This window comes from Malus domestica, chromosome 17 (genome assembly GCF_042453785.1).
Source record: "Malus domestica chromosome 17, GDT2T_hap1".
NCBI lineage: Eukaryota > Viridiplantae > Streptophyta > Magnoliopsida > Rosales > Rosaceae > Malus > Malus domestica.
Window position 1 is genome coordinate 2,612,379 of NC_091677.1, and position 26,320 is coordinate 2,638,698.

Sequence of the window (26,320 nt, forward strand, 5' to 3'; positions counted from 1 at the left end):
CACTACGTGTAAAATTTATGTAATACATGAGCGTTGAAACTTTGATTTATCGGTTAACATTTATTTACCAAAATTTCGATGTCTACAAATATATTTCGGTGCATACATTTAGTTACACACATTTTAGTACATACATTTCGATACAAATATTGAGGTACATTAATTCAATATAATACATTTTGGTGCATACATTTCTATACACACATTTAGGTACATTAATTTAATATAATACATTTCGGTGCATATGTTTCAGTACATACATTTCGGTACTAACATTTAAATACATTAGTTCAATATAATACATTTCGTTATACACATTTCAGTGCTAACATTTAAGTACATTAATTGAGTCTTTCAAGTTTGAAGAATGTTAAATAAAATTTATAAATTAAAAAAAAACTCATTTTTTGTCAAAAAAAAAAAAAATTGTATATTAATAATTTAAATATTTAATGGGAGAGATTAAAGAAAATGCATATTAATTATTTCAAAATTAATAACACATCAAAAGATTATAATCAATATATAATCTAATATTAGGTTTATTTTAAATTTCATTTTTTTAAAAGAATTAAAGTTAAAAAATCCCCGCCACATTTAACATGCAGTTCGAGTTCAAGCGTGCCCTCACCACCCTTCCACGTGTCACTTTCATGGTCTCCGACGGGTTCCTCTGGTGGACCTTTGATTTCGCTGCCAAGTTCTAGTTCCCTATATTCGTCTTCTACGGCTTCGGAAACCACGCCTTGTCGGTGTCCAGCTTCGTCAGCCAGAACCAGTCCTGCATGGAGCCGAGTCTAACGACAAGTTGATCACCGTGACTCGGTTTCATTGGATCAAAATTACAAAAAAAGACTTCGATGATGCCTTTAGAGGCGCCGATCATAACCGACAAGCGTCTCAAGCCTCCGAGTTCCGCGTCATGTCCGTCGTGGCTGCGGCTCGCAACTACGGCATGATGGTCAGTGGTTTCTACGAACTCGAGCCTGTGTTTACTGACTATTGGAACACTGAGTGTGGGCCGAAGGTTTGGTGTGTGGGCCCCCTTTTTCTCATGGCGCAAAATAAACCACACGATGATCACGGTGATAAGCCCACATGGGTTGAGTGGCTGGACAAAACAGAGGAAGGAAGTAGGGTTTTGTACGTTGTCACAAGCTGAGCTGTCAGCCGAACAGATCCAAGAGATTGCACTAGGGTTGGAAAATTCAATGGTCAACTTTCTGTGGGTCATAAGAAGTAAAGAGTACTCATCAGAGACTGCCACGTGGGACATTAAAGGGTTTGAGAAGAGAGTAAATGGGAGGGGAATGATGGTCAAACAGTGGGTTGACCAGAAGTGGATTTTAATGCATGAGAGTGTGCAAGGTTTTGTAAGCCACTGCGGATGGAAGTCGGTGATGGAAAGCATACGAGCCGGAGTGCCGATTCTGGCATGGCCGATGATGGCGGATCAGTCGCTGAGTGCAAAGTTCGTGGTGTAGGAGGTCAAGGTGGGGGCGAGGGTGGAGACATGCGATGGTTCAACGAAGAGGTTTGTGAAGTCGGAGGGGATGGAGAAGATGGTCAAAGAGTTGATGGAGGGGGAGATGGGCAAAGAGGCGAGGAGGGAGGCGAAGGAGCTTGCTGTCGTGGTGAGGAAAGCTGTGAGTGAAGGCGGGTCGTCGTGGTCGACGCTGCAGTTGCTTATAGATGAGACAACATGCGACAAGAATACTAGCTAGGTTCTAGACGATTAGTGGGGGAATGTTCCGTGTAGATGAAAAGGTTTGGAAGGCTCTTTAGTTCAATGTTGCAAACATATAAAACTAAGATAAATTTATCCTTGATCTAACGTTAAATAAGGTCGTTGTCATATTCATGTTTCATGCGTTGAAATCATTGACGACAATTATGCACAAAACCTAATGTCATATAAGTGTCAGTCAAAACACGTAGATGTACGGCCGGCCAGAACAAAATTCACTCAATTTTGTTTAATAAGATCACAGGAGCATTTTATCCAATGTGGTAACTTGTTCGTGTAGTTCGTCTCCTTCGCTTTGTAAGAAACATTGCCATTTGGCTTGAACATCGTATAACCAAGTTTGGGGTACAGATCTGAAGCGTGTATGAATTGATTAGAAACGCGTGTTTGGTTTGGCGGTGGAATTCGAGTATCCGAGTGACAACAATTTGGTCGTGGCCGGTCCGAAATCACCATTGGCTCGGTGGGTGTGTGATGGGGGCGAATATACTCATAGAGTTGAGGTATTGAGATTTGAATGGTGGAGATATTAGCGACTTGAGCGCCAAGAAGATATGTTCTCCCTGCTCCCCATAAGCAAGCAGAGGAGGAGGGTGGGATTTAGTGGTAATCAAAAAGTACAGGCAAATATTTTTCAATTTTAACGGCACGGAATTTTCATAGCCAATTTTCTTTTATTTTTATTTTTTATTATGAACTCGTAAAGTGCCTTTGATAAAACTCTTATTTCACACTTATAATATTTTTTCACTATCCAAACTTTATTTTTATTTTTATGATTTTAAAATTTTTAGTGGCCCAAAGTCCTACCACGTCATTGTTTAACAGAAAATTCAACAGGTAGACTAAAAGAAATATGATTTTGGAAGTCAATCATATCTTTAAGTATGGAAGTGAGAAGAAAAAACTAAGGGTAACAAAGTACGAATTTGACGATAACTTTTAGGTAGTGTTGACCCTAAAAGACCTAGTCAAAACGACAACGTTTTAGAGCCAGGTAATTATAAAAAATTTAAAAACTAAAATATCTTTGTTTTCTCTAGAGAGCCCGAGAACCCCGGTCTTTTCCAGTATCCTCAAATTATATTTAAGAATTCCCAACTCCAATCGTCTCAACCTTCCAACCTTAAACCCAAGTTACCCTATTCCCCACCACCATTTATCGTTCCACCGCTTTTAGTTGCCTAATTTTATTTCTTCCAAATTCATATAAGTTTTTTAATCCTAGACTCTAATCCCAACTCCCAATTAATAATATATATGTTACATTAAATTTTTTTATCCTTATAGAGTCAGTAATTGCATTATGTTGCTGGGGAGAATTTGTTGGTTTATTACCTTTGAGATTAATCTTGATTTAATCACTGAACCAACTTCAGTAGAAAATAATGATATGGAACCAAATTAGTCTTTTTTTTTTAGCTTTTATGTTGGGACCCCCTCGATCTTGAAATCCTGGATCCGCCAACAGCACTGTGTCTGAACAAACATTGGTATACATAAATATATATATGTACATATATATACATATATACATATATATATATATGTATCTATCGTTAGATTAAGAACTGATTAGTTATATTTGAACGAAGTTAAAATAAGAAGCTAGACCAATAACAAACATCAAAAACACTAGCCATCCACCTCGACCTAGCAAAACACCAACTGGTGGTGCCAACTGGTAACCATCCGTCCCTCATCTCTCTCTCCACAAATATTACGTACGGTATATTGGTGATGTTTCTCTCTTTTTGTAATGATATTCCTTTGGTTGTGACTTTAGCCTAGATCCTGACTCACCCAATTTCGTCGTTTCAGAATAGGAAAACCTTCACCACACATATATAGTGACTAGATATTTTCAACTTTGCAAAGAGAGAGAGAGAGAAAAAAAAAGAGTACCTTCCATTTTCATCGACACAAGGGGGGAGAGGGAGAGAGAGAGAGAGAGATGGGGGAGGGGTGCGTGTGGAATAGCGGTAGTCTGTCAATTACTTACAGATTTGGGCACCGCCGGTTCGCTACATTCCACGTACGTCCATGTCAAACAATATATATCTTCGGAGGCAGATTCTCTACCTTCTGTTTGTGTGGTTACGGTTAAGTCATGTTAATATTTTATAATACTATTTCTTTTTGTTTTATTATCTCTATAAAAAAAAGATATAAAATGTTGACATGACTTAACCGTGACCACACAAAATAGGAGAATACGAAAAAGCACGGGAAGTGAGAGGGCAGAGAATCTGCCTCCTATATCTTCTGCCAGTCCTTGCATGCTTCCACAGTGACTCGCACACATCGACGTGTTATGATCTAACACGCCTCTGAGGCCTACCCAATTTGCTTGCCTGCCGCTGGAGATAAATATTTTTTTATAACCATGACCTAATTGTGGTATTATTCTCACTTAGATGTTTGCTACATAGTCAAAAAATAAACACTGTTTAATAATTATTTGCCACATGGCATCCTTAGTTACAAGAAAATTTCTCTCCTGCCACTGCCAGTAGTTTCGCTAGTGGTCCATTAAAGCGTGTAACGTTTGTTCATCCAATTACTTGGTTTGGCACTATGTAAATTGTTTGATCGCTTCTTTTGAAATGTTACGATTCTTGGATCACTTTACAGTTGTCCATATGGAGGAAATTATATTCGATAAAGTTCACTACACTTTTTAATTACACTTAACAACATTGTAGAAAACCTATATATACATTATGCACCCCTGAATACATAACTACTCAGGAGTCTGTAAATTCGATCGTCATAAAAAATGGGTTCACAATCGCAGCATGAGCATGAGATTGAGAAGGGCCACGTAGTTTTGTTCCCCTTCATGGCGAAAGGCCACACCATCCCTCTCCTCAACTTGTCTCGCATCTTCCTCGCTCAGGGACTCGCCGTTACCGTCTTCACCACCCCCGCCAACCGCACCTTCATCCACCAATCCCTTCCCGCTGCCGCTAACGTGGTCCACATCTCTTTCCCTCAAAACATCGTCCCTGGAATCCCCGCAGGCGTCGAAAGCACTGACAAGCTCCCTTCAATGGACCTCTTCTTCTCCTTCGCCCTCTCAACCATCCACATGCAACCCGACTTCGAGCGAGCCCTCCAAACCCTTCCAGGCGTCAGCTTCATGGTCTCCGACGGCTTCCTCTGGTGGACCGCCGATTCCGCTGCCAAGTTCGGTTTCCCCAGATTTGTTTTCTATGGTTTGGGAAACTACGCCTTATCCCTGTTTAAACTCGTTGCTGAGAGCCGGCTCCTAGACGGGGCCGACTCCGACACGGAGTTAGTCACCGTAACTCGGTTTCCGTGGATCAAAGTTACCAAAAAGGACTTTAACCAGTCCACTATTACTGATGATGTCCAACATGCATCCTCTGAGTTCAGCATGAAAATATTGGAGTCAACCGTTCGTAGCTTGGGTATGATAGTCAACAGCTTCTACGAGCTCGAAGCTGTGTTCGTTGAGTACTGGAACACTGAGTGTTTGCCCAAGGCCTGGTGTGTGGGCCCATTTTGTCAGCTGGCACAAGATGAACCACACGATCGTGATGAAAAGGCGATCTGGATTGAGTGGCTGGACAAAAAGCTGGAGGAGGGACGTAGAGTTTTGTATGTTGCGTTTGGGTCGCAAGCTGAGCTATCAGCTGAGCAGCTCCAAGAGATAGCTTTAGGGTTGGAAAACTCTATGGTCCACTTTATGTGGGTCATAAGAAGCAAATCGTACGCATCAGAGACTGCCACGTGGGATATCAAAGGGTTTGAAGAGAGAGTGAAGGGGAGGGGAATGGTGGTTAATGAGTGGGTTGACCAGAGGCGGATTTTAATGCACGGGAGCGTGCATGGTTTTGTGAGCCACTGCGGATGGAACTCGGTGTTGGAAAGCATATGCACCGGAGTGCCGATTCTGGCGTGGCCGATAATGGCGGAGCAGCCACTGAATGCCAGGTTCGTGGTGGAGGAGATCAAGGTGGGGCTGAGGGTGGAGACGTGTGACGGTTCAGTGAAAGGGTTTGTGAAGGCAGAGGGGTTGGAGAAGACGGTCAAAGAGTTGATGGTGGGAGACAAGGGAGAGGAGGTGAGGAAGAGAGTGAAGGAGTTTGCTGACATGGCAGATAAGGCTGTGAAGGAAGGTGGGTCGTCGTGGTCAACGCTGCAGTTGCTTATTGATGAGGCAACGCTGGCCAACAAGAATTTAGACAATCAGTAGAAGGGCACTTGAAAACAAAAAACAAAAAACTTTCATCGAATTAGATAATTGCATGTGATTTCACTTTGTATTCTAATGGTTTTTTCCTTAACGGTTTTTTGCTAACTTGGATTGCCAATTGAACATAATTAAGTTATCAAATGGACCCAGAAGAGCTAAACTATGAAACTTGTAAGAGAGATACTATTCGAGTAAGAGCTAATTGGTATATTCAAGACAAACTAAACAATAAAAACTCCACCCATGCTTTCCAAGTTCCAACCTAGCACAACACCACCGCGCTTCTCAATAACCATAGTTGGTGCTATAATTTAATGATATTTTTCTTCATTTATATCGAATTTTTATTTTGAACCTTCTTAAATCACAAGTTTAATACATGATTATAAGTTATAAATTATAGTCTTATTCATTGTAGCTTAATCCTCACCTTCCTTATCTCATTGTATCTATTGAGACAATAGATGGAAGAGAGTTTTAACGAAAAGTCCGCGGTACTGTTCAATTTAACGAAAAACCATACTTTTATACTAAAAAGTCAAATCTGATATTATTCACTTAACCTTTTATTTTGTATTTATCGTTAAAACTCAAAGTTTTCAAGCCCTTGTCATTAGTTTTCCTTAGATAGAAACTTCACCACTACTCTTATCTCTTGCACAGACGTGGCAAAGATATTTTCAAATTTGTAGAGAAAGAGCGACCACAAAAATTAGGGAACCTTCCATCATCTGATTCACCCAACTGAGAAATAGGACATGGCTTCTCTACCCTTCAACTTCCCATACACGGCCCCTCCTATTTGTGAGGTCACGGTTAAGTCACGTCAACATTTTATATCACTATTGCTTTTTGTATTATTATCTCTATAAAAAAATCAATATAAAATATTGACGTAACTTAACCGTGACCGCACAAATTAAAAAGAAATGAGAATGTATGAGAACTGAGAGGACATAGAAGTCGGGTCGAGAAATAAAGGGACAGCTAGCATAGTGTTTGTCAATTTACTATAGATTTGACACCGGCGCAATCCCTTATGTCGACGTCATACTATACATTTTCTGACCAACCTTTTAAGGCATGCTTCTAGAGGGACTACAAGCATCTCCAAATGTCCTTGTGTATAGAGTCTAGAAGGCTTCCTACAGGTCTGAGTTGAAGTCCCCATAGTAAGAGAGAAATTTTAAGGTCCGCCGATCGAACTAGCTAATCCATATAAGGACTCAAATATTGGGGTCAAGATTGATTTTGAGTGGAAAACAAATCTCATTCACGTAAATACTGCACATCAATTTCTCTTACTCACCTTTTACATATTGATAGATACTCGTTAACATTTGCTGATGCAATGTTATACATAAGTCCCACACAACACTTATCATGGTAAAGACCCTAAAATATTACATACGCTAATACTAATATACTATTATTATCTCCCCATGTAAAAAATAATTATGAGGGAGGTAACGACATTGAGACTATTGGTTGCAACCAAAAAATCGAATCTTTTCCCGCCGCTTTTAGTTTGTCTTTGGGTGTCCACAAATCTGAATCCATCACACAATATATAGTGGTCCAATTTAAAGAGGACGACATGCTTTATAGATAACAAATAAGAGTAGGGTTTTTTCCCTTCTATTCTCGTCCCTTTCTCATTCTCTTACAATTTTTTTTAATTTTTTTTATGACTATTAAAACATTAACATAAAACATTTACGTAGCTTAACCAATTCAAAAGGAAAAGAAGGGAAGAAGAAGGAAACTACGAGGAAAGAGAATCATACCCCTTGCAATAACAATTGTGTGCTACTGATATGGGTTACGAATATGGCACTGTGTGCCCAAGGGTTGGCCCCATTGCCCAAGTTCCAAGTTTTTGAGGATCCTGTTGCTCTATAGATGAAAAAAAAAAAAGGAAAATTTTTGTCATAGAACATTCGTTTGAAATGTATAAACTTCCACTCAAGAATATGATGTAACATGCCACATCCATGATAATCGAGACTCAAGAGAGTATAGTAAAATGTTGTTTATCATCATGAACCATGATATAATTGAGACTCGAGAAAGGAGTATCATAATTAAATGATACACGTCGTCATAAATCCTGATACCAGGTCAAATTAGTCATTGTAATGTTACAAATAAGAAATACCATAGTTTCTTTTGACCAAGAACAGTATATACCACAATTTTGTAGTTTCTAAACGAGTTATCCACTGAATCACAGGCATATATACTAGTTTTATGAACGTAGCTCTTCTCAGCGTTGCTCTCGGGCTCCGTCTCATCATTGACATCATCATCATCCCTATCATCCTCCCATTGTTGTTGTGTTGAATCTATCCCTTCTTCCCTCTCATTTCAACCATAAACACAACAATATCAGTAACGAAGGGAATTATCAGAATGCAATTTAATTGAAACATGGAAAAGCCACGTGTCTAATTTTCATTTGTTGGAACACCAGGTGTCGTATGTGACCAGAACCTGAAAAAGTTTCTCTTGCATCAGAGTGGGGTTAATGGGAGTTATGAGGGAAGGTACCCCCAACCGCTGGGTCTCGCAAAATTGAATTGGGTAGTTCAAACAACCCCCATTTTCGCATTTATGGCAACAATCCATGGCCTATATGGCAAAAAGATAGAATACAAAAATTATTCTCATCAAGTGGGCGTGAAGGAGGTTCTGAGACGATATTGGAACACGTTGATTCTGTGTTCATTCTTCTGTTGTGGTATCTGGGAGGGGAGGGATCAATCAGAGGTAGATGAGCTGGTGGTTCACCTGGACGAGTCTCTGGAGATTTCTAGCATGGAGCAGGGACTGAAGCTAGTAGGTGCGGTGCTGTCAGAGAAACCCCTTTTACAAATGGGGAGTTAAAAATAAACTGGGTTCAAGGTAACGTGTTCATTATCGTTGTTAATGTTGAAGACTCTGCAAATCAGATTATCATTGTTAATGCAATTTCATTTTTTAATTTTATAAAAAGAATAGTTCTCTTCCTCTTAGGCACCACATGTTTATGGAGAACAACTCAAAAACTTTCATTCTAATTTGACTTCACCCAACGTAGTCACTATCTCCCCATTAAAATCTCAATTGTCCTTCTGCTCTGGCAATGCGCCGGTTTCCAATAAGTAGTTAGGGCCATCCAAAATGATAAAACAATCAAACCATTTATCGCCCTCCTCATTTGTCGTTCTGCGTTCGTGAATTTTTCTTACAAGCTTTCCCAGAGCGAAAACTGTCCCCAACCATTTACATTTGATAGAGATTTAATTGCCTTCAAAAGATTGGGTAAGTAATGATTAACTAGTGCAAGGGACATTCTGCAGTTATTGGTTGCTTTATTTTGGGCCCTAGCTCCTCATCGGAAACCCGCGCATTGCTAGAGAACAAAGACAAATTGGATTAATGTGGAGATGTGACTAGTTTGGTAATCGATTGATAAGGAGAGATGAGAACTAAGCCTCATCGGCCTATATAAGTAAAACATTCAGATGACTCTTAAGTTTTGATCCCTAAGACTCAAATATTTCCTCCCAAAACAAATCGATCGTGTCTTCTCTCCTTGTACTACTCAACCAGTTCGTCCAACAGCAAGCAATCATGCTGAAATTTGTCATTTCACTGTTGAGAAAAATTGTCCCTGCAGCTGAAGCCAATGTCCCTTCAGCTGGGATTATGGCAAAGCTGCAATCTGGCAACAATGTCTTGAGAAACAACAGCCGCAAATTGGAGAAGCACCTGGAAGCTAGGGTGAAAATTTTGGAAGCTATAAACAAACTACATGATCAAGATAGGGTCTACATCACTTCTGTTCAACATGCAAAGCTCCTAGATCGACTCTGAAGGGGTGATAAGTTGACAGACAAAGAAAAGAGCCTGTTGAACAGCGAGGGGAAGCCGGAAACGAAGCTAGAAGCCAAGTTAAGGAGAGAGGAAGAGAACAAGCTGCTTAAGGTGCCACTGTGGCACGAAAACACCATTGACATCCTTAAAGATTTGTCCAAATGCGCAAGAAGTGTCATCCATCAATTCTACAAGAAGAAAGGCCTTGATATCGATGAGTTCAAGGTCTTACCCGCCGGTGTGAGGATCGACTGATATTAAAAGCTTTGTTGGCTCCCCATTATCTATCTATGGGTCGTTAGTAGATAATGGGGATAATGAGGATAATGGGAAGCCACAAAGCTTTCAATATCAGTCGATCCTTACACCGGTGGGCATGACCTTGACCTTCTCGACATCAAGGTCTTTTTTGTCGCAGAATTGATGGATGCCACTTCTTGCACATTTGGACAAATCCTTGACAATGACAATGGTGTTTTATGTGCCACAATGGCACCTTAAGCAATTTGTTCTCTTCCTCTTTCCTCATCTTGGCTTCTAGCTTCGTTTTTGACTTACCTCACTGTTCAGCAGACCCTTTCCTTTGTCTGTCAACTTATCACCCATTCGAAGTCGATCCAGGAGCTTTGCATGATGTAAGACTTGTCCTGAACACGTCGGTCGTTTATGGCTTCCAAAATTTTCACCCTGACTTCTAGGTGCTTCTCCAATTTGCAGCTGTTGTTTCTCAGGACATTGTTGCCCAATTGCAGCTTTGCCATAATCCCAGCTAGGGGGACATTGGCTTCAGCTGTAGGGACAATTTTTCTCATCAATGAAATGACAAATTTAAGCATGATTGCATGTTGTTGGAAGGAACTGGTTGAGTAATACAGGGAGAGAATGCACGGTCGATGTGTTTTGGGAAGAAATGTTTGAGTCTTAGGAATCAAGACTTAAAGAATCATCCGAATGCTTTACATATATAGGCCGATGAGGCTTAGTTCTCATCTCTCTTTATTAATCGATCACCAAACTGGTCACATCTCCACATTAATCAAATTTGTCCTTCTTCTCTAGCAATGCGCCAGTTTTGATGAGGAGCTAGGGCCCAAAATAAAGCAACCAATAACTGCAGAATCTCCTTTGCACTAGTTAATCATTACTTACCCAATCTTTTAAAGGCAATTAAATCTCTGTCAAATGTAAATGATTGGGGACAGTCCTATCTGGAAAAGCTTGCAACACGCAGAACGACAAATGAGGAGGGCGATAAATAGTTTGATTACTTTATCATTTTGGATCTGGCCAGAGGCCCTAGCTACTTATCGAAAACCGGCGCATTGCCAGAGCAGAAGGACAACTGGAATTTTAATGGGAAGATAGTGACTGCGTTGGGTGGAGTCAAATTAGATTGAAGGGTTTTTGAACCTAATGCAAAATCTTGAGAGATCTGGCTTCGAATCCCCTTCATCAGAGTGGGGTTAATGGGGAGTTATGAGGGAAGGTAGCCCTAATTGCTGGATCTGGCAAAATTGAATTGGGCAGCTCAAACAACCTCATTTCACATTTATGGTAACAATCCATGGCCTATATGCCAAAGATATTGTAGATCTTGTACTTTATTTTATGGGGGTTTTTGATCTAGGTCCAAAAATATAAAGTGTTCTTAGAAATAAGTCCAGTTATCTAATTATTTGTTTTTAATTATGCTCATTTTATATTTTCTAAAAATATTAAAAATCAATTAAAATATTTTGATATTATGCATTTTCTAACTCCAAAATATCTAATTAATATCATATAACAAAAAATAATAATAATATACTAACATAAATCTATTTGTAAAACATTCTACCCTAACTCAAGTAGCAAATATATGAATGTATATTATACTTATAAGAGATATGAAACCTAACTAAAATGTAGAAAAAAAATAATATACCTACAAGCAAGACACATTAATCTGTAATAGGTTGACTATGAAAAAGAATTTGTTATATAGGTATATAAATACAATTAATCTGTTATATAGGTTGATTATAAAAATTAAAATAAAATCTATAAATGGTTTAGAGAAAGAACAAAAAATAAATAATCAAAGAGGTAATTAGGAAGAAATTTGATTTTTACAATAAATTTTTTCATTGAAGAGATAATTTTTGATAATTAAATAATTAAATGTAAGGAATTTGACTTATTTTAATAAACTGAAATATTCCTACTATTAGCTCAAAAAATTGGACTTATATCAAGTTTCCCCTTATTTTATTTCATTTTTAATTTTATAAAAAGAATAGACATCTTCCCCTTCGGTACCATATGTTTATGGAAAACAACTCAAAAACCCTTCAATCTAATTTGACTCCACCCAACGCAGTCATTATCTCCCCATTAAAATCTCAATTGTCCTTCTGCTTTGGCAATGCGCCGGTTTCCGATAAGTAGCTAGGGTATCTGACCAGATCTAAAATGATAAAGAAATCAAACCATTTATCGCCCTCCTCATTTGTCGTTCTGCGTACGTGAATTTTTCTTACAAGCTTTCCAGAGCGAAGACTGTCCCCAACCATTTACATTTGATAGAGATTTAATTACCTTCAAAAGATTGGGTAAGTAATGATTAACTAGTGCAAAGAGGATTATGCGGTTATTGGTTGCTTTATTTTGGGCCCTAGCTCCTTATCGGAAACCCGTGCATTGCCAGAGAAGAAAGACAAATTGAATTAATGTGGAGATGTGACTAGTTTGGTAATCGATTAATAAGGATAGATGAGAACTAAGGCTCATCGACCTATGTATGTAAAGCATTCAGATGACTCTTAAGTTTTGATCCCTAAGACTCAAATATTTCCTCCCAAAACAAATCGACCGTGTCTTCTCTTCCTGTATTACTCAGCCAGTTCGTCCAACAGCAAGCAATCATGCTAAAATTTGCCATTTCATTGTTGAGAAAAATTGTCCCTGCAGCTGAAGCCAATGTCCCTTCAACTAGGATTATGGCAAAGCTACAATCTGGCAACAATGTCTTGAGAAACAATAGTCGCAAATTGGAGAAGCACTTGGAAGCTAGGGTGAAAATCTTGGAAGCCATAAACAACCTACGTGATCAAGATATGACCTATATCACTTCTGTTCAACATGCAAAGCTCCTAGATCGACTCTGAATAGGTGATAAGTTAACAGACAAAGAAAAGAGTCTGTTGAACAGCGAGGGGAAGCCGGAAACAAAGCTAGAAGCCAAGTTAGAAAGGAAGAGAACAAGCTGACTAGGGTGCCACTGTGGCACGGAAACACCGTTGACATCCTCAAGGATTTGTCCAAATGCGCAAGAAGTGTCATCCATCAATTCTGCGAAAAGAAAAGCCTTGATGTCGATGAGTTCAAGATCTTACCTGCCAGTGTGAGGATCGACTGATATTAAAAGCTTTGTTGGCTCCCCATTATCTATCTATTGGTTGTTAGTAGATAATAGGGACAATGAAGATAATGGGGAACCACCAAAGCTTTCAATATCAGTCGATCCTTACAACGGTAGGCATGACCTTGACCTTCTCGACATCAAGGCATTTTTTGTCGTAAAATTGATAGATGCCACTTCTTGCACATTTGGACAAATCCTTGACGATGACAATGGTGTTTTATGTGCCACAATGGCACCTTAAGCAATTTGTTCTCTTCCTCTTTCCACATCTTGGCTTCTAGCTTCGTTTTCGGCTTCCCCTCGCTGTTCAGCAAACCCTTTCCTTTGTCTACCAACTTATCACCCATTCGGAGTCAATCCAGGAGCTTTGCATGTTGAACAGAAGTGATGTAAGCCTTGTCCTGATCACGTAGGTCGTTTATAGCTTCCAAAATTTTCACCCTGACTTCCAGGTGCTTCTCCAATTTGCAGCTGCCGTTTCTCAGGACATTGTTGGCAAATTGCAGCTTTGCCATAATCCCAACTAGGGGGACATTGGTTTCAGCTATAGGGACAATTTTTCTCATCAATGAAATGGCAAATTTAAGCATGATTGCATGTTGTTGGAAGGAAATGATTGAGTAATACAGGGAGAAAAGGCACGGTCGATTTGTTTTGGGAATAAAATGTTTGAGTCTTATTAGGGATCAACACTTAAAGAGTCACCTGAATACTTTACATATATAGGTCGATGAGACTTAGTTCTCATCTCTCTTTATCAATCGATCACCAAGCTGGTCACATCTCCACATTAATCTAATTTGTCCTTCTTCTTTGGCAATGCACCGGTTTCGATGAGGAGCTAAGACCCAAAATAAAGCAACCAATAACTACAGAATCTCTTTCACTAGTTAATCATTACTTACCCAATCTTTTGAAGGCAATTAAATCTTTGTCAAATGTAAATGGTTGGGGACAGTCTTCGCTTTGGGAAAGCCTGCAAGAAAAATTCACGCACGTAGAACGACAAATGAGAAGGGCGATAAATGGTTTGATTGCTTTATCATTTTGGTTCTGGCCATAGGCCCTAGCTACTTATCGAAACTGGCGCATTGCCAGAGCAGAAGAACAACTTGGATTTTAATGGGGAGATAGTGACTGTGTTGGTGGAGTCAAATTAGATTAAAGGGTTTTTGAACCTGACGTAAAATCTTGAGAGATCCGGCTTCGAATCCCCTACATTAGCGAAGACTGTCCCCAACCAATTACATTTGACAGAGATTTAATTGCCTTCAAAAAATTGTTTAGTAATGATCAACTACTGCAATGAAGATTCTTGACATCCCACATCGACCAACGAAGAATGGATGATGTGCCTTATATGTACATGCCCACCTCTATATAGCTCGAGGCCTTTTGGAAACTCACTGGCTTCGAATTCCATCGAAACTCTGAAGTTAAGCAAGTTTGGGCCCTAGGATGATTAACCTCACTGGAGTCTGGGATGTGACAAAATGGTATCAGAACCATTCTACCGTGTGGTGGGAGTGTGCCGACGAGGACGTCGGGCCCTTAAAGGGGGTGGATTGTGACATTCCACATTGACCAACGGAAAGGGGGTGATGTGCTTTATATGTACATGCCCACCTCCATATAGAACGAGATCTTTTGAAAACTCACTGGCTTCAGATTCCATCGGAACTCCGAAGTTAATCAAGTTTGGGCTAGAGTAGTCCTAGGATGGGTAACCCCTAGGGAAGTTCTCGTGCACAAACTCGTGAGGGAATGGTAAGCCCAAAGCGGGCAATATTGTGCTAGACGAGCCTGGGATGTGACAATTCTACAATTATTGGTTACTTTATTTGGGCCCTAGCTCCTCATCGGAAACTGGCACATTGCCAGAGTATAAAGACAAATTGGATATGTGACTAGTTTAGTGATCGATTAATAAGGAGAGATGAGAACTAAGCATCATCGGCCTATAGCTGTAAAGCATTCGGATGACTCTTAAGTCTTGATCCTTAAGACTCAAATATTTGCTCCCAAAACAAATCGACTGTGCCTTCTTTCCTTGTATTACTCAACTAGTTCTTTCCAACAGCAAGCAATCATGCTGAAATTTGTCATTTCACTTATGAGAAAAATTGTTCCTGCAGCTGAGGCCAATGTCTATCTAGCTGGGATTATGACAAAGCTGCAATCTGGCAACAATGTTCTGAGAAACAACAGCTGCAAATTGGAAAAACACCTGAAAACCTGTGTGAAATTTTTTTAAGCCATAAACGACCTTTGTGATCAGGACAAGGCCTACATCACTTATGTTCAACATGCAAAGCTCCTAGATCGACTCTTAAGGGGTGATAAGTTGATAGACAAAGGAAAAGGCATGTTGAACAACGAGAGGAAGCCGGAAACGAAGCTAGAAGCTAAAATGGGGAGAGGGCAAGCTACCTAAGGTGCCAGTGTGGCACGGAAACATTGTTGACATCCTCAAGGATTTGTCCAAATGTGCAAGAAGTACCATCCATCAATTTTGCGACAAGAAAGGCCTTGATGTCCAGGAGGTCAAGGTCCTGCTCGCCGGTGTAAGGATCGACTGATATTAAAAGCTTTGTTGGCTCCCATTATCCCCATTATCTATCTATTTATCTATCTATAGGTGGTCAATAGATAATGGGGATAACGGAAAGCCACCAAAGCTTTCAATATTAGTCAATCCTCACACCAGTGGGCAGGACCTTGACCTCTTCGACATTGAGGCCTTTCTTGTTGCATAATTGATGGATGCCATTTCTTGCACAGTTGGACAAATCCATAAAGATGACAATGGTGTTTTCCTTGCCACAGTGGCACTTTAGGCAGCTTACTCTCTTCCTCTCTCATAATCTTGGTTTCTAGATTTGTTTTCGACTTCCCCTCGCTGTTCAGCAGGCCCTTTCCTTTGTCTGTCAACTTATCATCCATTCGGAGTCGATCTAGGAGCTTAGTATGTTGAACAGAAGTGATGTAGGCCATGTCCTGATCACGTAGGTCGTTTATGGCTTCCAAAATTTTCACCTTGGCTTCCAAATGCTTCTCCAATTTTGCAGCTGTTGTTTCTCAAGACATTGTTGCCAAATTGCAACTTTGCCATAATCTCAGCTAGGAGGACATTGGCTTCAGTTGCGGGGACAATTTTTCTCATAAGTGAAATGATAAATTTCAGCATGATTGCTTGATGTTGGAAGGAAGTGGTTGAGTTATATAGAGAGAGAAGACACAATCGATTTGTTTTGGAAGGAAATGTTTAAGTCTTAGGGATCAAGACTTCAAGAGTTATTTGAATGCTTTACATATATAGGTCGTTCAGGGTTAATTCTCATTTCTCCTTATTAATCGATCACCAAACTAGTCACGTATCCACATTAATCCAATTTGCCCTTCTTCTCTGGCAATGCATCGATTTCCGATGAGGAACTAAGGTCCAAAATAAAGCAACCATTAACTGCAGAATCCCCATTGCAGTAGTTGATCATTACTTACCCAATCTTTTGAACATGCACCCTTAATTGACATGGATCCTCTAATTCTTCCAAAAAAAAAAAAAAAATCACCAAGCCCGTCCTGAATATGTATACGTTATTTAGGGATGCTAGCTTTTGTAGTGTAATATGCATGGGACATTACCATGACAAAATAAAATAAAAAGTATTGTCTGCTGACCTTTAAAATTATGCTGAAATATATATACACACACATACCCAAGAAAAATGCACTAAATAAAAGATAAAATCAAAGTGTCAACTTTCAAGGGCATGCATACTGTTAGTAGTTGTTTTTGTTTTGAATTTTCAATGGAATTTGAAAGAAAATGAGATGATTTTCTGTTTGCAATATCCTTGATGTTTCTAATTAGGTCAAATGTATTTTCTGTTTGAAAGAAAAGGAGATGAATTTCGGTGAGAAGGTAGTATATATAGCAGATGATGTATTCGCTAAATTTGTATATGGTTTAATAACGTTCGCTAAACTTATATCTGGTTTAATAATGTCCGCTAAACTTGGTCATTCTCATGGTTAATTTTGTATCTAGTTTAATAACGTTCGTAGTTTAGTATTTTCTTAATTAGAAGGTTTGATATTCATATGATTTTATATAGGTGCCATGCAAAACTCTTCAAACCCTGCCTAATTAACTTTCATATTGGTGCCATGCATATGGATATAAATATATTACTTTCTCTAAGAGCTTCTTCAGTGAAGTCCTGAAATAGAGACAACTATCGTATAAAAGTATAAAACAAATATATGGATAAAATGAATCTCCAATGGATCGAAAAGTGAGTCCCTAAAGAGATACTTGGTGTATTTTGACACACCCCGATCCGAAATGTCCACTTGAATTCCGAATCGAGTTGTGTTGGTCGACACCTGAAGGATGACAAAACCATAAAGTGTAGTGTACTGGAAAAATGATGTGAATTAATTTAAACCTAAAAGTTCCTAATCAAAAGAGTGTGCAGGTGAGCGAGATTGAACTTATTTCACATGTGATGTCAGAGCATAAGACATTATAAAAAATAGGAAGAGGGTTATACCACTAAAGATAACCATCTCCTGAGATTTACCAGGATCCTCGTTTACATGTAAGCACATCAACTAAACCTGGAGGGGCGAAAAACAAAGTTGAGTGGGTTAGCAAAACAACGTTTGTAAGAAAACCTTTATTTTCGAACATAGTAATCTCTCGCTGTAAAACAAGTATAATTTTCGTAAAACATACTAAGTATGTAACAAAAGTACAACAACCATATAACCAGAATTATACCCAATCATGATATATCAAATGACGCAGTAATATAATTATGTGATAATCAAGTATAACTAAGTGCTCATCCATCTAAGCTGACGCACGAGTTCGTACAAATAATTTCTAACCCGAATAGGACTGGATATAATCAATATGCTCTAGTACTACGATCACATGAAGACTAGTGCAGAAGCACATTCACATACGAGTCGGAATTGTCTAATGCAATCTGTATGACAGGACTCACACCTAATTTGGATCCAAGGCGAGCGAACGATGCGGATGTGAACTTACACGTGAAGAACTGGCCCTTACCCTGTGGCGAGTACTAACACCAAGGCGCAGCAAGATGAGCATGTACAAATATGTATGCATGTCATGACAGCAATATCCCAACCATATAGCAACATTTATCACAATTTATATCACAATAACAATACTTGGCAATAGAAGCGTAAAATGAAATAAGCATTTATGGAAACTATAACTATGTATAAGTATAAAAACAAATTGCCCACTCAAAGTTACTTCTAATGACACATCCGTTCGAGCTACGAAATCGGAGTCTCCGATAGTAATCACACCTAAGCATAATATTGAGACTCATTAGTAAAACTCAATTAAAACGCTTGAATTTGGAATAACAAACTACGGATTCGGAATCAGTGTGTCAAAATACGCTAATGAGAGTCCCGAGCAAATTTTGTAAAAAGTCAACGATCGATTCTAAAAAATCAACTGAGACGCCCCAGTTGTCAACCACGTTAAAACTTTGGAATTTCACTAAATGGATATTATAAATAGACTCGGAACATCGAAATTAGCCTAAGAGCTAAGAGGGTTCAAGAATATTCCAAAAAATATTCTGAGCCCAATTAGGTTAATGAACCAACTGGACCTTAGGTTAAAGAGGCATGGGCCAGTGGCCCAAAAGTTTGGACCAAAAGAATAAGGGCCGGGCTTTTGGGCTTGAGCCCACCGATTTCCCCATTTTCCTTCACTGCAGATTTTCGACTGAAAATCTGGGGTGAAACTCAAATTTTAAACAATGATATCTCATTCGTTTCTCAACCAAAATTGATGATTCAAAGACCTAAGTGAAGTAGGAAATGCAAGAAACAAAACCATACCAAAATAGAGCCAAGTTAAGGTCGGTATTGGACGGAAAAATGGCTTGAATGTGGCCCAATGGCCACGGTCTAAGTTTTCCAGAATTTGAGATATTTCATCCCAAATTTGAAAGCTAATTTCTAGTTCGATATTTAACCAAACTCAATGATTCAAAATCCAAAATGTAGTTAGGAATGTGGAGAAGAGATTTATACCAAGTGGGGATCGAGTGGTGGCCGGCGTTGGTCGGAAAATGGCCTGAAATATGACTAAACGACCACGGCCTGGAAAATTCCAGATTTGCACAGTGACTTTCCTTGAGTTTTTCCGAGTTCCTACACCACCAAAACCACCCAAAAACTTACTAATCGTGAACCTAGATACGACCTACAACAATAGGGATCAATTTTGAGGCTTACCTTCGTCGGAAATGGCAAGAGATCGCCGGAGAAATTCCTTGAATAGTGCAGCTCGGGGATGAGTTTTCGAATGGTTTTTCTTCTATTTTCTTGGTTCAAGAACTTGTAGGGACTATGTGGGAAGGTTGTGGTGTAGTCTAGGTTGTTGTTGTGTGTTGCTGTTTGAGTGAAAACCCTCTAGGAGGGTTGGTTTTTTTGGAAGGAAGGAGTGGGCCTAGAGTGAGGGAGAGAGTTTGAGAGAGTGAGAGTGTTCAGAGACAGAGACCATGGTATTTTCAGAAAATGAGAGGGGGACTCACGGGTACAAGGTGAAATATGTGGGCCCCAGTGGCTCACAAAACAATGTTACTAAAGACGAACCGCAAATATGTAAAATCTTTGTTATATCTTCAAATTTGATTCCATTTGCGCTTACGTGTTTGTACCATCGAGTATTTTGAGAATACACTAAAATAGTAGCTTGTACCCATCGCAAAATGATGGTCAACGAAAGTCAACAACCTTGCATTTAAGAGCATTTTCATAAATTCATATTTTTAAAGTTAATAAAATTGTAAATGTAAGGACGGGTTGTCACATATTTATTTTAAGGATAAATTAGGTTCTCATATATATATATATGTGTGTGTGTGTTTATTTTATGTTTTAAAATATATCAATGGTTATTTCTTGCACTATATTAATAATTACGTGGGTACTTTTTTTTTTGCTAGAACTATGTGAAGAACAAATTACTCTATTATTGACTTTTAAGTAATTGTTATACTTGTAACAATATTATTTGGATTTGTTTAAATTTCATCATTTGTAGGATATTGAATGCATAAATTTAAAAGTTAAATTCCTTAAATGATTCTAGGGACATTGCTATTTAGACAAATAAGGTTTCATTCTAACAACTAGGTTAATTAGGGACTAGAACCAAAATAACCCATTTTTTAATTTATACCGATATTCTTTTTAGTTTTAATTTGTACTCATAATTTTGAATTTTAATTTGTACCCATATTTTCAATTTAAATTGACATATAATGAGTTGTAAATAATTTAATATTCAAATAATGACATGAAGAAAAGTCAAGGGACCTTGATTAAAAATAAAAAAAGAATAAGGTTTCAATTATCCAAAAATAAATAAATAGAATAACAGTAATAATAAGAACAATAATAATACTAATATGATTTAATGATTTAAAATATAACCCCTTGGCCTTGGCAAGCTTCTCAAAACGAACCAAAGAAAAAAGAACTGATCATTCTGATGCACTTGCATGATCTGATTTGCCTTTGGATCGGATCCCCTTTGAATTGATTAATTTGCCTTTAATTTTGGAGTCTGGACTCTGGACGCATGTGTTGGGGTTTGGATTTGAACTCCTTTGACAAGAGATATGGTCCATCCATTTATATCAGATAGTAAGATTCAAATATATTTGCAATCATACTAGAAGCGATGGAATATAAATTCCCAGCAAAACACGGTACGCAGTCATATAGGATTTAACAAAGCAAAATACACTAATGAGAAAATCCTCAGACATTTTGCCAGCCAAAAGACAATATGTTATAAGTCAAACAAATACGGAAGGGACTTGACTAAAACTCGGTCACACTAGAAGGCGGCTTCGTCCTCCCCGCCCTTGCTACTTGAGTACTCAGCAAATTTGCTCTCTCCGCACGCAAGTGGCAAGACAGTGGTCGCGGTTGTCGATCACTTACTACACCACAAACCACTTTCTATAGCAACCCAAAAATGCTATATAGAAAGTGTTCCATAACATTTTCTCCAATGCTATGTTACCCTTTATAGCACTGATAAACTTTCTAAATGCTATTAAATGTTATACAATCATTCAACCGATGAAACATTGTCATTTCATCAATCAATCCTTTACAACCATAAAATCTCTCCATTTTTATACAACATTCATCAACTGGTTCCTTAATGTATTCATTTCAGTACAAAGACAAGTAGTATTAGGAACCTTTCCTCCTCCATCACAATCCCTTACAATAATCCCACCATCTCCTCCTCCTCCTCCGACAAGACCATTTAACAAATCAGCTGCTTCTTTCGCTCCCCCATACTGTAACAACTTCAGTCTTAAAGCACTTCCTGTAGCTAATGACAATGGATCCTCCTCACACAGCTTCAGCCATATCGTTGCCGCAAAACATTTCGCATACAAGTAGCTATACTAACCTGCGTGCGCAAGCAAGAAAAGCACATTTATCTGCCAAATGCCATGTACGAAAAACTATCTAATATCTACGCATCATCTAATTCTCAAGGTACGTACCTGCACCATAATTCACAAGGTGATTATATCGGATATGCCAGTGTGTGCCCTCGACGTGCTTCCAACTAGTATATTCTCTTTTAAGATCCGCCACAATGCTACTTGTTGATGGGGTTGGCTGTTCCCCAAAGAATGTTTGGCCAACAGCAGCATAAAAGTTCTGATCATTAGGACGAAACAAGAAGCAAGCAAAACAATATTGGTCAATCTTCTCTTCTCTTCCAGACATAATAATTAAAGTGATATATATCCATCCTTGTTGATTTATAAAGCAAAGACAATAAAATAATAACCTGTCGTTGCAAATCAGTTGCAGCAAACATCTTTCTCGCACCCTGCATTACTAGTTCCTCGGGGATGATTTCACCAGTCGAATTGTGTTTGGCAAATCTCCTCAACACTCGGTAATCCAACGAATAGTACCTTGACATATCACCAGAGTTGTTATCACATAGGTTATTATTATTCAACCAAACATTAAACAATTACACTGCCATTTCTAATACACTGATAATTCAGAAAGTTACGCACGTTACGAAAGCAGCATGTCAAAACTATTTTCAACCACATTCTTTTTCATATATTCCTACAGAGATATATAGATTTTTCATCAGTTAAAAGAATGATGGGGATAACAATCAGAGCATATAACTCACTCAAAAGGGGTTGAAGGCGCTACCAGAAAAGTTTTGGTAATCCTACAGAAAAATGCAACAGAAAAATACAAACAACAAACGTATTATGAATTTATGATATAGTCGGGGAGGGGTGATATAGCTTGTTTCCCACAATCTTATGGAATTTCTGGGATACCGTTCTTGAAAGCAACGAATGAAGAGCATGTCCAAACGCATGAAACAGAGTTTCCAATTCCCAATGATTTAGCCTCGCCCTTGATGAATTACCCAAAGCTGAAAAACTGCACACAATAGCAACTGCCTACAAAACCAAACCAGAGTCAGAGTCCAATGAAATAACGCATGATGCAGAAAGTCATCGAATGATAGTCTGCAACTTGGTGCAATTTTTTCTCACACAAGGGCGATCAACTTCACATTACTATGTTCCGACATTCAGTAAGAGAGCCTCTCCAATGTTGTGTTTGGCTCATACATTTGTGAGTAATTATGAGTCATGTGTTAACAACAATGAAGTGACATATGTTTGCTTTCAGTGGAAATATCACATGGTGTGGGTTGCATGAAAATTGCAGACAAAGTAAAAGCAAAAGTTTGGTGGACATCATCATGAGTAAAAACATAATGATGATGATTGCTTTTATTTTAATGATGATGTTTGTGGAAAAATGGAAAGTTGATTCATTTTTTCTTTTGCTATTTAATTGCTAAGAACCGAAGGGAGAGAGGGAGAGATTTGACTCTCTCCTGAGAGGGCATCAGAAAAACAACCAAGGTGGAGAGAGCATTCGGCTCTCCCATGGGAAAGCATGGGCACGTGTGAGAGAAAATCAAGAGAGCTAGAGTGAAAAGTATTCTAGTGAAAGAACTCTTGGGGTAGAGTGAGGCTCTTGGGAAAATTCTATGAGTGGGTGTACAAGGGATTTGGGATTGGGTTATGTCGATTTAACTCATGTGTACTTGTACTGTTATTTTCATAGTGAAGAGCAATATCTCTCCGGGGACGTAGGCAGGTTTTTTGCTGAACCTCGTAAATTTCTCGGTGTCTTTATTTCTTGTATTTTATTCTGTTCAACTGTGAGTGTGATTTGGTGATGTTGTAATTTGAATCTCGTTTCCGCACTGATGAACGGGCCAAGGCACAACAATTGGTATCAGAGCATCGTTGGAGGCTTGGTTCGTTGGAGGTCCAGATTTGTTGTTCACCATGGAATTTTCAGTTGAGCAGTTTAATGGGAGAGGCAGTTTTACTCTTGGTAAAGGAGAGTAATGGAAGCCTGAAGAAATGGAAGCTGTGTTCAGGGATGCTTAGATCAACTGCGAAAGTTGATGTTGAGGAAGAAGACAAAAGCCTTTTTCTTCTTCCCTCACTTTCAGATTCGTACGAGAACCTTGTGAAACTTTACTGCATGGAAAGTTACAGTAAGTTTGGAGCAGGTGCAAGCTTCTTTGGTGTTGAATGATACACAAAGGAGACCATGGATGATGGTGGGCATAAGACTGCTTAAGTTATTAAAGGTTGGAATCATGGAAGAAAATTGGAAAGAGGATCTGAGAGAGACAGCAGGTTCAGATCCGGTTCCGGAGGCAAGGGTCCATAGTGCTACGAGTGCAAGGCCGGGTTGTAGCAAGTTTGTGGCGGAATACTTTGAGTATGTCCTCTAGGTACTCGAAGCAACATTTCTCCTGGTGATGTTTAGTCTCAAGTGTTGCAGGGGTTTTGCAGCAGGTGGAGCTATAGGATTCACAGGTGATCAGATGGTCCTGAGGTAGGAGGAAGTGTGGGAATTTTGTCTGGCTCGATGGGTTGTTGCTGGAAACGGGCGCGCTGACGAGTTTCCAGGTTGCAGACAATGAAAAGGAGGAAAACCTGTTAGAGGAGACGATGATGTGTCGAGATCCTGTCTGAAGCTAAATTGTGATTTTTAGCTTGCAGCAGCTGCACATGCATTGGCAGTGACTGAATCGGAACAAGACCAATGAGGTGGATTCAGAGTGTGCATGCTGGTACGTAAGGCCAATGGGCTTTGGTGATGGGTGCAAAGATTTTTGCATGGTGTATTCGCCAAGGTGGAGATTGTTGTGTTTGGCTCATACATTTATGAGTAATTATGAGTCATGTGTTAACAACAATGAAGTGACCTGTGTTTGCTTTCGGTGGAAATATCAAATGGTGTGGGTTGCATGAAAATTGCAGACAAAGTAAAAGCAAAAGTTTGGTGGACATCATCATGAGTAAAAACATAATGATGATGCTTGCTTTTACTTTAATGATGATGTTTGTTGAAAAATGGAAAGTTGATTCATTTTTTCTTTTGCTATTTAATTGCTAAGAACAGAAGGGAGAGAGGGAGATATTTGGCTCTCTCCTGAGAGGGCATCAGAAAAACAACCAAGGTGGAGAGAGCATTCGGCTCTCTCATGGGAAAGCATGGGCACGTGTGAGAGAAAATCAAGAGAGCTAGAGTGAAAAGTATTCTAGTGAAAGAACTCTTGGGGTAGAGTGAGGCTCTTGGGAAAATTCTATGAGTGGGTGTACAAGGGATTTGGGATTGGGTTATGTCGATTTAACTCATGTGTACTTGTACTGTTATTTTCATAGTGAAGAGCAATATCTCTCCGGGGACGTAGGCAGGTTTTTTGCCGAACCTCGTAAATTTCTCGGTGTCTTTATTTCTTATATTTTATTCTGTTCAACTGTGAGTGTGATTTGGTGATGTTGTAATTTGAATCTCGTTTCCGCACTGATGAACGGGCCAAGGCACAACATCCAACATAATCGCAAATCATTCATACTCTAAACGCTTTTTCAATGGGTCAAAAAGAAGTATTTGCAGTCCCTAATTCCCACTTTGTTCCATTCTTAAGAATCTTCCCCTTTTCAGGAAAACATTATCAATAATCTAACTGAGCTAAGTGAGGAATAACGCCACAAATATAGTTTTAGTGATGTTATTCCTCACTTAGATACTTAGATGTTTGCTACATAGTAAAAAAAAAAAAACACTAATAAATATTTGCCACATAGCATCTTTAGTTACAAGAAAATTTCTCTCCTGCTGTTGTCCATAGTTTCGCTAGTGGTCCAATTTAAAACGTGTAACGTTTGTTCATCCAATTACTTGGTTTGGCACTATGTGTAAATTGTTTGATCGCTTCTTTTGAACTGTTATTATTCTTGGATCACTTTCTAATTGTCGATATGGAGGAAATTATATTTGATAAACTTCACCACACTTTTTAATTAAGTACATTAAGCCAAACTATATATATATATGCGCACCTTAAATATGTAACTACTCAAGAGCGTAAATTCGATCGTCATAAAAGATGGGTTCACAATCGCAGCATGAGCATGAGATAGGGAACGGCCATGTAGTTTTGTTCCCCTTCATGTTAATCATTCTTCTCTCATAAGAATTAGTTTCATAATCTTTTAATTTAAACGAATATAAAATTAAAACAAAATACCAAATAGAATTTGTTTACTTTAATTTGAAGCCAAATTTTTCTTTGCCAATCCAATGATCAAGGAACTAGACTTTATGCAAAGCACATTTTTCATATAGAGCGAATTTTCTCTTATGATTTGGAATTAGTCATAGTTTGCCAAGAGGGCAACAAAACGCCTAAGGATTTTCTGGCATCCTCTTCAAATTGGACCACTATATATATATATATATATATGATGGATTCAGATTTGTGAACTTTGAAAAAATAGAAAAAATGGCTGCTTTGCGTCTCGGCGGCGGGTGCATTGGCTCCTCCACTCGGTGATGGTTGTCACTCTTCCAACAGGTTAAGTCCTTTAGGGCATTCATAATCTTATTCATTGTTCCTCACCCTCCCTATTTC

The 26,320-nt window shown here is 38.8% G+C and overlaps 3 protein-coding genes, 2 long non-coding RNA genes and 3 other non-coding genes across 11 annotated transcripts; 3 read left to right on the top strand and 5 right to left on the bottom strand.

Annotated features, from left to right (window-relative positions):
- The first annotated feature begins 922 nt into the window (after window positions 1–922).
- Window positions 923–1,724, top strand: LOC139193632 (UDP-glycosyltransferase 90A1-like). The gene is made up of 3 exons (XM_070817055.1): window positions 923–1,027; window positions 1,125–1,373; window positions 1,485–1,724. The coding sequence occupies exons 1-3, from the start codon at window positions 923–925 to the stop codon at window positions 1,722–1,724; spliced, it is 594 nt and encodes a 197-aa protein (XP_070673156.1).
- Window positions 1,725–4,337: 2,613 nt separating this feature from the next.
- LOC103416973 (UDP-glycosyltransferase 90A1-like) lies at window positions 4,338–6,323 on the top strand. Its single transcript, XM_008355182.4, has one exon. It carries the CDS (start codon window positions 4,527–4,529, stop codon window positions 5,967–5,969), a length of 1,443 nt encoding a protein of 480 aa, XP_008353404.3. The 5' UTR covers window positions 4,338–4,526; the 3' UTR covers window positions 5,970–6,323.
- A 1,402-nt stretch (window positions 6,324–7,725) lies between these two features.
- Window positions 7,726–19,762, bottom strand: LOC103425820 (uncharacterized). 3 transcript variants are annotated; one of them, XR_011578179.1, is made up of 4 exons: window positions 19,528–19,762; window positions 19,324–19,443; window positions 17,787–17,853; window positions 7,726–7,865 (listed from the first exon to the last, which is right to left on the bottom strand). It is a non-coding gene; the product is annotated as an uncharacterized lncRNA (long non-coding RNA). The 3 variants fall into 3 exon arrangements; XR_011578178.1 differs by lacking the exon at window positions 7,726–7,865 and adding an exon at window positions 8,024–8,323; XR_011578177.1 differs by lacking the exon at window positions 7,726–7,865 and adding an exon at window positions 8,024–8,330.
- Window positions 8,733–18,479, top strand: LOC114822561 (uncharacterized). Its single transcript, XR_011578180.1, has 2 exons — window positions 8,733–8,873; window positions 18,239–18,479. It is a non-coding gene; the product is annotated as an uncharacterized lncRNA (long non-coding RNA).
- On the bottom strand, window positions 9,906–10,346 carry MIR10989D (microRNA MIR10989d). The gene has a single exon (NR_161598.1). It is a non-coding gene; the product is annotated as a microRNA MIR10989d (primary transcript).
- On the bottom strand, window positions 13,048–13,488 carry MIR10989B (microRNA MIR10989b). The gene has a single exon (NR_161596.1). It is a non-coding gene; the product is annotated as a microRNA MIR10989b (primary transcript).
- MIR10989C (microRNA MIR10989c) lies at window positions 15,653–16,073 on the bottom strand. Its single transcript, NR_161597.1, has one exon. It is a non-coding gene; the product is annotated as a microRNA MIR10989c (primary transcript).
- Window positions 19,763–21,376: 1,614 nt separating the features above from the next.
- On the bottom strand, window positions 21,377–22,892 carry LOC139193732 (mitochondrial intermediate peptidase, mitochondrial-like). 2 transcript variants are annotated; one of them, XM_070817325.1, is made up of 5 exons: window positions 22,641–22,892; window positions 22,484–22,525; window positions 22,121–22,250; window positions 21,828–21,987; window positions 21,377–21,730 (listed from the first exon to the last, which is right to left on the bottom strand). In XM_070817325.1, the coding sequence occupies exons 1-5, from the start codon at window positions 22,679–22,681 to the stop codon at window positions 21,726–21,728; spliced, it is 378 nt and encodes a 125-aa protein (XP_070673426.1). In that variant the 5' UTR covers window positions 22,682–22,892; the 3' UTR covers window positions 21,377–21,725. The 2 variants fall into 2 exon arrangements, with proteins under 2 accessions (XP_070673426.1, XP_070673427.1); XM_070817326.1 differs by lacking the exon at window positions 22,484–22,525.
- Between the last annotated feature and the right edge of the window lie 3,428 nt (window positions 22,893–26,320).

Coding starts and splice junctions, on each gene's coding strand:
- LOC139193632 (XM_070817055.1), top strand. CDS start 923: ATGTCCGTCGTGGCTGCGGCTCGCAACTACGGCATGATGGTCAGTGGT. Junction 1,028..1,124: donor ACACTGAGTGTGGGCCGAAG/GTTTGGTGTGTG, acceptor TGGACAAAACAG/AGGAAGGAAGTAGGGTTTTG. Junction 1,374..1,484: donor ATGAGAGTGTGCAAGGTTTT/GTAAGCCACTGC, acceptor TTCGTGGTGTAG/GAGGTCAAGGTGGGGGCGAG.
- LOC103416973 (XM_008355182.4), top strand. CDS start 4,527: ATGGGTTCACAATCGCAGCATGAGCATGAGATTGAGAAGGGCCACGTA.
- LOC139193732 (XM_070817325.1), bottom strand. CDS start 22,681: ATGCGTTTGGACATGCTCTTCATTCGTTGCTTTCAAGAACG. Junction 22,526..22,640: donor ATTCGTTGCTTTCAAGAACG/GTATCCCAGAAA, acceptor ATTTTTCTGTAG/GATTACCAAAACTTTTCTGG. Junction 22,251..22,483: donor GCGCCTTCAACCCCTTTTGA/GTGAGTTATATG, acceptor TGATATGTCAAG/GTACTATTCGTTGGATTACC.